Below are 11025 nucleotides of genomic sequence, written 5' to 3' on the forward strand. Positions count from 1 at the left end.
CATGGTCAGAGAGTACGGAAGTATTAGCTCACCTAAAGAGGTGTAAAGTTCCAACAATTTTATAGACAAATGATACATACTATTTATAGTCGTGTTTCGAGAGTTGGGGGAGGGGACGGAGAGGCGTAATGAAAAATAATTCAGAAGCATTGGATTAAAGACATACAGTTAATTGACATGTTTTGATATAAGATTTAAATAGTGCATTTTAATAGAGAAGAATAAGAATGTTTGATTTGATTATATAATTGTTATTTTATATATACTTCTTTAAGCGACTGAATCAGTATATGGTACTAACATTTCATCTGCACATCTTTACTTCAGTCTCTTTTGTAGCATCTTGGGCATATATTGAATTAGTGGCAATGTAAAGGCTGGAAAATGGTTTATAATTCCACGGCTCATAGGCCCCTCAAATACTTTCAGTTGTTTGTGGCATTGTAGGGCCTAAAGTGTTTTTTTTTCTTTTCCATAGGGCCCCTGGTAGCACCTTTGTCTTAGATATTTGTTATCTGATCTCTACAACCATCATAATGCACCAAATGTATTGACAGAATGAAGACGTTATGCAAAATGTAGCTATCTGATGTTTCATTGGGTGATGGTCGGTCTCAGATCAAGCAAGGGCACACTGCACAATTTGTGTTTAGTGCCTTGCTGTCTGCAGCCATTTATTTTCAACAAAATAAATGTCGTATTTTTCTCTCAACTTGCTCTCCTCTTCATATGCAAAAGCATGCACTGTGCATTGCACCACTGAACAGAACCTTGCACGTCCTGCACAATTAATTACAAGCCATAAATGTGATTTAATAATACTCGCTGTGCACACATTAAACAGACGGAGCTTTTAGTTCTTCCTGTTATAATTAATATAGTGACAAAAGGGATTGCACAAATGGTTCGGAGCGTCGTTTTTTCCCCCTTTTCTAATTAATCAGCTAAACAAACTGTAAACAGTAATAAGTGTAGCAGATGGACAAACGGACAGATGTTGCGAGCCGAAAGTTTACAACCTGGGTCTTCCATCAGGCCCATCTGTTGCTGCTGAACCTGGTACCTCCCTCGACCCTCCTCCACCGCCTGTGTCTTCCTATTCTCTCATCAGCATCTATCACTGCACCCTTCTTCCACCGAGCGGCCCCATTTAACCTCCTGCCTGACCTGCTTGAACCCTTGCGAGACAATTAGCCGCTTATTATCACATGTGAGCACAAGCTCAATTATCTTGCAATGTTACATTCTCTGCCCTCCAATACTGTTTACCTTATCAATATGGATTATATATACCAATGTCTAAAGTAGAAGATAATAAAAGCAACTCTGAGAATACTTTAAATAAAATTCAGACATGTTTTGGTGCCACCTTACAATAGGAATGCAATAAAAAAAAAATTCTCTAAGTACCACCTTCATGACCAAGATTAAAATATAGTAGTTTTGTAAGCCTATGTTTTGTTTTGTTTTCCCAAAGTGAGACAAAGTTTCTAGCTCTAATAAGTAGGTCTATAGTTATTATTATTGTAAGCCACTGTAACATTAATCACAGTTTGAACATGAACATCTCACTTAAATGTAGTAACATGAAAAGCCGTTGAATAATGATACCGTAAAAATCCGTGAATAACACGCACCTAAATCACTCGTAAAAGTTTTTTTCTCTGCCCGTACTTGTGTACAATACAGCCCCCCGTTTTGCATGTGTTCTTTATTACTGGATAATATTAATGAATAAAGATTCAAGATGTAGCAATAAAGTGTAAATGCTTTTAAATCCAGGTTCAAAATTATAGAGTTTTTAAAAAATAAAGAGATAAACCCTTGACAATGGTAAACGTCAAAGATTCTGAAAAATGTTAGTCTCTTAAGCCCTCACCATAAGTTACTATCACACTTTTTGTGTTTTTGATCCTCTTCTCTCCATAAACTTCTAATTTAGGTAAATGTACGTAAGTTAAAGCATAAAGCTAGAAAAGCAAATGTAGCGTGGTGCAGAATGCTGTTTGTCGCTACACATTTAATTTTTGTGGGATTTTGAGTTTCTGTAAAACGCCAAATATAATGCTTTTAATGCATAGCGTTCACATTCACAGCTGTGTCTTGGCTTTGGAATCTATATTCGTTATCAAGTATCCAAAAACAAAATAATAATGCAGTAGCAACTTTGTCATCCGTTTTATCTACCAAGTCACGTTTGGGATAATTAACATCATTCTAAACAATACTCACTTCAATATGAAACACAAAACGATTAATAAACATAAGCATCCATCATATTCTAGCAACCTTCTCTTACCTGTAAAACACACAATATAATGCATTTAATGCACGTCGTTCACACGCACGGCTGTCTCCACGTTTCGTGCGACTTTTCTTCGCTTTAGAATACGAAGATCCCCTTAAAGCATGCACTCAAAATAGCTAACGCTGCCCTCTGCTGGTCAGCATTAGTAATTACAATTTCTTTATAGAATACCACGTTTCTCCTTTTTCTCAACTATTAAGCAATAACACAAGATGACCACCCTCTCAACATTGGCCTGCCCTGCAATATAAATGAACATTAAAAAAATACCTGTGGGAACAATATTTTGAATTTATTAAAACTTTTGAATACAGCTATACACCACCAAGACTCTGCTGTGCTTATCTTTAGAACATAAAATGAAATTAATTACTTTTTTTAAACACTTATTGACCCTGATTTATGAACAAAAGGTAACTTAGTACTACTATTTTCACCGCCACCAGAATATTCAGCAGATTATATGGAGGATTCTTGTTTGGGTTCTTCTCCCCCTCCCTTTTTTTTTTTTTTTAAAGTTATCCCACATCCCCTGCACTTGTTCAGGCTCTCAGACACCCTGGCCCTCCTACCTTGGCTGTTTTTGTGCCCTGTTCCAAAAGGGACCTCCATCTGTCCCCACACTCGGCCTATTGTGAAGTCCCAAAGCCCAGCAACTTCCACAAAGCAGTGGGCGGGCAAAGGGGGCCAGGGTAAACACGACAGCATCCAGATCCCATTAGAAGCTCTTTAACTTCCACACGCTAATACTGTGAGAGAACCCTGGGTGGAGAAGGCCCACCCCGTATCCTCTTGCATCCACCCAAAGGTAATGAGTCTGCTTCAAGATGCTGGATAATCCACGAGCTAGCAAATGTCTTTCTATTCAGGAATAATACATTTAAAAAGACAAAGTGAAATCACAGTCCAAGAATGTACAAATAAATGATTTGCTCTTCATAACTCGGTCACTACCATCTCCACCACCTGCTCTTAAGGCTTCTCCATTTCAGGGTTCTCCACCTCAAAACCTGGGACCTCACATCCCAGTGTGTGCGTGCGTGTGCCCCAAGAGGAGGGAGGGGATCACTGTGTTCGGCCCAGCTTAAAGGCTGAGGGATTACTGGCACACAGACACTGATTAAAGCCTTCCAACCTCCTATGGCCCCATTAATACAATCTTAATCACAATGCTTTATCCCTCAATCTAGCTCCTATGGATCAGGGCCTTTTCATTTCAGTGGCCAGCCACTGTTGTTTGGTTCGTGGATTAGGTATACATAGCACACAGAAACTAAAATAGAACCAGAGAAGATGGCGAGCAGGCATTGTGCCAAACCTGAGAAATAGTTGAGATTCATATTGTTGGTAATATAGAATGTTACAACTGGGGTTGGAAGTTCTGAGTGCAGATATCTGAAATGACACCTCCCAGTCACCACAGCTGAGGGGGCATTGGCAAGCTTGTTTTCCCTTCCCATTAGGACACGCTTCAGCCTGTATTGTAAAACACAGTCATCAAACGATAATGATCTGGAGGAGTACCTGGACAGTAAAATGAAGATTAGGCTATATTGGATTTGTGCGTGAAATATGTTTGTAGCCAGACTTTAGGCTTGTTGAAAACACAAAAATGCGTAGTCGCAATCAATAGGTTTTGCCAAACTTACGCCCTGGGGCGTGGTGAACCGTGGCTCGTTTGCATGAGATGGAACCACCCATTAAAACCAAGTGATTCCAAGTGTCCTCTCATTTTTTATCCTATCCCAAAATACATTTTATTAAGACACTTGGAAACTGTTTTGAATAGTGACAAAAAATGTATCATGGAACGTTTTATTTAGTTTACCTTATTACTGAAACATGATTGTTCTATTAAACATGTTTTGCATATGGACAGTATCAAACAATTTGAGGGGGGTCGTTGCAACTGCTGCCATTCATCTTTCTTTTTATGCATTTTTCATTTGTTTGTAATTGGCAATATTGTTCTATCGTAGACTGAGCGAACTTTCACCCGTCCTTTTATCTTTAACGCTCACAATATTATGCTACCACTAACTGCTGGAAACGGTATATTCTGATTTGATCTATTTTATATATGCCAAAAAGGTTGAGCTGTGGAGCCTTTCTGTGCCAAATGTGGAAGAAGGCCTGTCCGCTCTAAAATTAATTTCCTACTTTTAAACTCCCTGAGCCGTGTTCTACATAATAAAAACAAACTACGGCCCGGGGGCCATTTGTGGCCCACTGTCCTTTTTTTTTCTTTTTTTTCTTTTTTTTCTTCCTTCCTTTCCTCAGTCTCTCCTTTGGTCTCTTGAGGTCTCCCTGATTTGTTACAATTTAGATGTTTCTGGGGTTGGTGAAGGATTCTGGTTGGTGGCCCGGGTGGTGGTGGGTGGTGTCTGGTCGGTGCTGGATTTCACTTTCCTTTCTTTACTTTGATCCTTCCTCGGGTCTCCTGACAGCAGTGTTCGGTTTAGGTGAACGGTATGGGATTTTTTAATAGGTTTTTGGTGAACTAATGAATACTCGCACGCACGCACGCACACACACACCCACATACAAAATAATAAAAATAAAGAAATAAAGAAATAACTTTTGACATTGCCTGCAATTCTTTCATTTTTTTAATGGGGACTACCACTTCTACTAATAATAAACTTTTTCTAGATATGCAGAGACACAAATAAATGTATAGCTAAAATAGTAACAGAATTTCTATTCATTATTTCTCCTCATTAACAGTCCTCAAATATGGTCATCTTTTTGGTCTATTTTAGTGGGGATGCAGAATTGGGGGCCACCCCAAAGACCTGGGTTACTTAAACCTAAACTATTTGCCATATCGCCTGTAAGTATAACCATGCACAATTGCTTGCTTAATTGAAAAGGGGGGAAATGATCCTACCATCTTTCTATTTTTTCTATTTGTGGCCCTTTAAAAGAAAAGTTTAACTGACCGGAACGATGTGTGTGTCCAAATTCACAAGGCTGGGTCCTCCCAAAGTGTGCAGGAGTGCAGGTAGATAGGGAAGGCCAAACAAGGAGAAAGGTCACAACAACACAACAGCCTTGGTCTGGTCACCTATCTAATTATGTGACAAAGAGGCCTAATCTAATAAACACATGCGATGACAATACAGACATAAGTCATCCTTACTAAAATCACATTACTCAGTGACAAAGTATTCACATCCAGAAAGATGAAAGACCTCTCATTTGTCTTGTAATCTTGTATGCAGGATTTATTGACGTGGATTATTCCCATGAACCCGCTCATGCTGTACATTCGGATTTAGGGGAATAATCCACACTCGCTGCCCCAACCGCCGGCAAAACAGCACAAAGAGGGTGTGCGCCAGCAAATTCTGTCAGTACTTTCTCACAGGCCAAACGTCTGCCTGTGTGTAAAGCTATGTGTCACTTCTATATGCCAAGGCTGACACACAGGAGCAGAGAGGACAAACTTGTGAATGAAGAGCAAGGACCCCAGTCACCTCTTCTGCCCTCGACCTCCCTTTCCCCTTCAACTTTTTTTCCCTCAGCACACTGATCCCCTTTTCTCTCTGCCATCCCGCTCGCATGCTCTCACTCTCCTCTTTCTCCTTTCCCAAATTGGCCCAGCTGTCCATCAGCCCCCCCCTGCAGTTCCCCCAGCTGTCTGCCCTCCCCAAACGAGCGAACCCCACAACAATACGGGTCACAGGTCAAGAGAAAGAACAGGCTGCACTCACAATAGACCAGTGGCGCCCTGTAAAACAATAATTCCCTTTTTCTCCTCCAGCCTTTCACCCCTGTTGCCTGAACTGGAAAAGACAAACCTTTGGAGAGGTATCTGAAGAGGGGGAACATTCTTTTGGACAACAGCCTCTGAGGCACCTTCCCATTCAACAATTGCCTGAAGGACCACCAGGATAAACACTGTCGTACACACCGAGCTCTTGCTCTGAGCGCCGTGTCGCTGCACTCCGCCACCCCGTTCTTTGTTCATCTCAAGAGCCATCAAGTCTCTCACCGTGCTCATTAAAGTCAAAACTCAGCTTTTTGACATTAGAGGAGTGATATAAATGTACGAGGAACTCAGCCAGATGATACACAGCTTGATGAGCATGCTGCATACTGTATTAAAGCCCCTAATTTGGTCTGTTGCCTGTAAACATGTTTGTAGTTTTCCGCCCCCCCCCCCTTTTTTTTTTGTCCAGTGGATGAAAAATGTCTTTTTGCCCTACAGTGTTTTGGCATGAGTTAGATGGGAAACTGGGACATGTGGGAGAGACTGAGAGAAAGCCTGTGCCACATTCACCTGTTCCACTAGTGCTGTTTCCCATGGCCCACAACGGGGTCTCACATGACCTAGTAGAGATCACAGAAGAAGACTGTGAAGCAAATTGTGCTTGCTCACATATCCTGCAACAGATTTCTTGATGGGGACTCCATTTTACAAAACAAAAAATGTATAGTGAGAACCAACTTTTAAAATTTGGGAAACATGATGAAATGCAGGAAAACAGATTTCTGATTTTGTTAATACGAAAAAATAATTTGGAGTTTGGTTTTCTTGTTTTTAAACTGTAGCGAAATTTTTGATTATTGTAATTTATTTATTAGTATCATAGCAAAATTATAAAATATTTCATCAACAAAATGTAATGTTGGTTCTTTTGGGATTACATTTTTAAACAATAGTGAAAATAAGTTTGTGAGGGAATTTAACTAGGGATGGGCAAGTAGTAGTACCGATAGCAGGTACCGATAGCAGGTACCGGTATCTGGCGACACCAGGCTTTATTTCAAGGTATTGGCCATTTTATGATCATGAATTAGAAGTTAGAAATTAAAAGAAAGGAAACTTGCTATTAATTTCCTGCAATTTTACAGAAAAAATGCTAGACTGGGAAAGGTCTTTCTTTAAAATTATGTGTTATTGTTTTTGTTTTTTGTGTGTGTCAAATGTACTAATAATATCAGTAATGGGTATTGGTAACGGTGACTACTCACTACTTGTACTGGTAGAAGGTTTTATACTTTTTGTAGGAAGAAAATTACACACAGGGGGCAAACAAAATATGACTATGGAACTGTCAAATAATTCTGTATAAGAATATTTATTCAATTAAGTGCGAAACAGCAAAATATTTACAACAATGATACCAAAAAATAGTGACATCCAATGAACAATTACCTGAAAGACCTCAAATAAATAACTTAAATACAGTACAGCTGCCAGGGACTGTCTGATAACAAACCAAGAAAAACATTAGACAAAACAAAACCAAAGTAACAGTGCTGAGAGAATACAGTGTTGTTTTTTTTAACAAGACAAGATCAAAATAAATATTAAATACAAATATAAATAAATCATTGCTTCTCTGATGCTGAGGCGGTCAATGGCGGCAGGCCTCAGAATTTAAGACGGATGGGAAGTTTGAATTTGTTTGATGCCCTTTGTTCAATTCCAACAGTGGTGATCATCCAAAAATCAACCTCAAATCATAACAAAGCCAAATAAATAAAATATCAAAGGTATCAGGTAGATGAATGTGAAGTGAGGAATGTCTCTATCACAACACCAAAATGCAAACCACTGCAGTCTCGACGCAGTCAGTGTGTGCGGCCGTCTGCTTGTGTCTTTTTACATGGTCCCCATCTGAGAGGCCAGCAGATGAGAGGAAGTGAAGGAGTCAAAGGCCACATCCAGGGGCAGCTCATAACGAGACGCCTGAAAGAGCGGGTGACCTTGATGACCCCCAGGTAGGCCAGCAGTTGTGGACGTGGAGTAATGGTGGGATGCCAGGTAATGGTGGCTCGTGTAGTTCCTGTCAGATTCTTGGGGCGAAGGCTCCTGCTTGAGGGCAAAGTTGCCGCTGATGCTGAGGGGGGGAGTGAGGGGCCCGTCGTACGGCGGTGTGCCGCTGCTGCACTCGTTAGCGGAGTTATCGAAAGCCTGCCCCTTGAATCCCTTCATGTGGAGGAGGTGGGATGCCTCCAGGGAACCATAAGGGGGGCTGGGGAGGCCCGGGGATGGGTAACTGAGGGGATGGCTGGCCTGACCCCCCGCACCGCCCAACCCTGGGCCTCCGCATTTCTCCTCCAGCTTGTTGATGAGCAGCGGCGTGGGTCCCAGCTGCAGGCAGCCGGCCACGAGGTTGCTGGTGGGCTGTGACAGACCTTTACACAGCATCTCCATGAAGCCGTGGCTCTCTGGAGACTGCCCGTTCTCCAACACCTCAGACAGCGCCCAGATGTAGTTGTGGGCCAGCCGTAACGTTTCAATCTTTGAGAGCTTCTGTGTTTTGGAGTAGCAGGGCATCACTCTGCGCAAACTGTCCAGCGCGTCGTTGAGTCCGTGCATGCGTGAGCGTTCCCGGGCGTTGGCCTTCATGCGGCGGGCGCGGAACCTCTCCTGGCGAGCTTTGGTCATCTTCTTCTTCTTGGGGCCCCTTCTTTTGGGAGCCATTTCTCCATTCGGTCCAGTAACCTCCTCATCCTCCTCCTCTTCCTCTTCCATGTCCTCACTGCCCAGCTCGGAGCAGGAGTGTCTGCCTCCTTCGATCAGGACGTGGTGCCCCCTCATCTCGGGGCTTTCCTCGCCATCCTGAGAGCTGCTGTCTTCATCCAGCCAAGCGAGGGAGCCCACCAGATCACTCACATCGCCACTCTTTCTAAATGGCTTGGTCATCATTTTGCTCTGAGGGAACACAGGACAGTGCACAGAATCAATCCATGAGTCTTTAGAGACCCAATTTCAGCACCGCAATGTGAACAGCTCACTCATCCCAATATGGTGATGTCTGAAAATCAGTCCTATTTTAGATGTTTTGCATTGTAATATAGTGAGTTGTGCTTTAAAATAATGAGATGATGAATTGTTCCCTTGTGTGGTGCTGTGACGCTGTCAATCTAGGACACGACAGGATTTACCCAGCAAATAAAGCCCAAAGATTAAAAGGGACAACATGAAAATCAACAAACTTATACACATCAACCACTTTCTGGGGAAAAAAAGCTCTATTATCATAAATAAATTCATTTTTTTGTCTACATATATTATTATTATTATTATTATTAAATGCAAATATTACAGAAGAAAATGGGTGTGAAGTGTAATAGTACACCAAATTGTATAAATGGGACAAAATAATGGCATTTATGAATTTAATCCAAACTGCAGATATTTTAAATGGCATTTTTTATTTATTGATGCCCTATTTGTTTTATTTTATGCAAAAATTATTTGCACCAAAAATATATATTGCAGTCTAGCTGTCTTTAAAATCAACTTGGAGGTAAAGCAAATCAAGTGGAACTCACCTGTTCACGCCGCTCAAGTAAAAAAAAAGAATATGAATAACTGAAAAAGAAAGTCCAAAGTCTGTACGTTTGTCTCGTATATGCCACTGTCCCAAACTCAGTTGGCCGTTGGGGCGCATGGAGACTTCATCCCAAAATGACTCGAGCGTGCTGGGATTTTTGCCTTAAACTCATAAGCCCCTCCCCCCCGCGCCACACCCTCAGCCCATTCAAACACGCGTGGCAGTCTCGTGGCCAGAAGTTTTACAACATTCGTGAGGGGATGAGCGAGAGCACGCCCCGGTGCATGCGTAATGACTGTTTTATATGGGGCTCCACAAAGCCAGGCACAGGGAGAGAGAGAATGGCGCTTTGAGAAGGAGAATTACGCACGGGACAGCGACTCACAAATGCCGAACGTGACCATTGAGAAATATAAACTTGGATCGCATGAAAAATAGGAACTGGCAGCTTATATGGAACGTCAGTTGTTCAAATGGCGTTTCTCATACGATCTGTTATAGGCTAAATAATACAACTGAAATGCACATTTTACAACATCACATTTAAGTTTTTTTTCTCTTCACTATTTGCATATGAAACGAATGAAAAGAAAACACTTTTAAGTAAAAAAAAAAAAAAACACAAACAAAATGGATTCTGTTTTCACAACAGAGAGATTGTCATTCATCACATGCACGCTTACATATGCATTGTTTAAAATACAATATTAATTTAAAGACTTTGACCTATAGTCCACATGCGGACAAATCGTTTTAATTCCGCGTACGCCATTTTAATCGATTGTCTATCTCATCATTAGTCGGTTGGATTAGGAATTTTCCACTTAATTAGGTACACAGTGTACGGCTGCTTGTGGCTGACTGAAGAGACGCTCCTCCATGCGCGCGTATTTAAGTGTTTCTGACAGCTTGGTGCGCGGAGAGCAGGTGTGTGCGTAATGTGCTCCGCCGTTTGATTGTTTTCTTCCACGTTAGTTAGCGTCATATTCCGCTTCTCATTATTAGAGATTCGGTTGGCGCGACAATGAACAGCCCAGGTATAAATAGACAAATAAATAAGTCTGTGTGTGAAGCCTCTTTTCTTTTTCTTTTTTACTTGATGAATTAAATTTTGAAGTTTGCGCTTGACAAAAGTTTTGCCCCGATAAAATCCTGCACTGTAAGGCTATGACAGTAAACGTCCATGTTGTTTTCACACTCTCCATATTGAAGAGTTTTCACAGTTTGTGGTGGCATAATAAAGGCCCGGCGGCCCTGTGCGTGGCGTGCCTCAGCCCAGTGGGAGTTCACATTGTCCTCTCGGGGGTCTCGCGCCTCGCACGTGCCCCCACATTGATCCCTTTGTGCACGAGACCAGGGGGCTGGGGGGCAGCAGGGGGGTCTCAACTTTGCCAAGTGCACTTTGCTGGGCCACGCATGCTA

At 41.7% G+C, this 11025-nt stretch overlaps 1 protein-coding gene across 1 annotated transcript; it reads right to left on the minus strand.

The window, feature by feature from the left end:
* Positions 1–7413: 7413 nt before the first annotated feature.
* neurod4 (neuronal differentiation 4) lies at positions 7414–9754 on the minus strand. The gene is made up of 2 exons (XM_086068723.1): positions 9602–9754; positions 7414–8978 (listed from the first exon to the last, which is right to left on the minus strand). Exon 2 carries the CDS (start codon positions 8970–8972, stop codon positions 7923–7925), a length of 1050 nt encoding a protein of 349 aa, XP_085924849.1. The 5' UTR covers positions 8973–8978; positions 9602–9754; the 3' UTR covers positions 7414–7922.
* Between the last annotated feature and the right edge of the window lie 1271 nt (positions 9755–11025).

The sequence above is a fragment of the Leptonotus elevatus genome, chromosome 2 (genome assembly GCF_054856555.1).
Source record: "Leptonotus elevatus isolate MCC_2025b chromosome 2, RoL_Lele_1.0, whole genome shotgun sequence".
NCBI classification, from domain to species: Eukaryota; Metazoa; Chordata; class Actinopteri; order Syngnathiformes; family Syngnathidae; genus Leptonotus; species Leptonotus elevatus.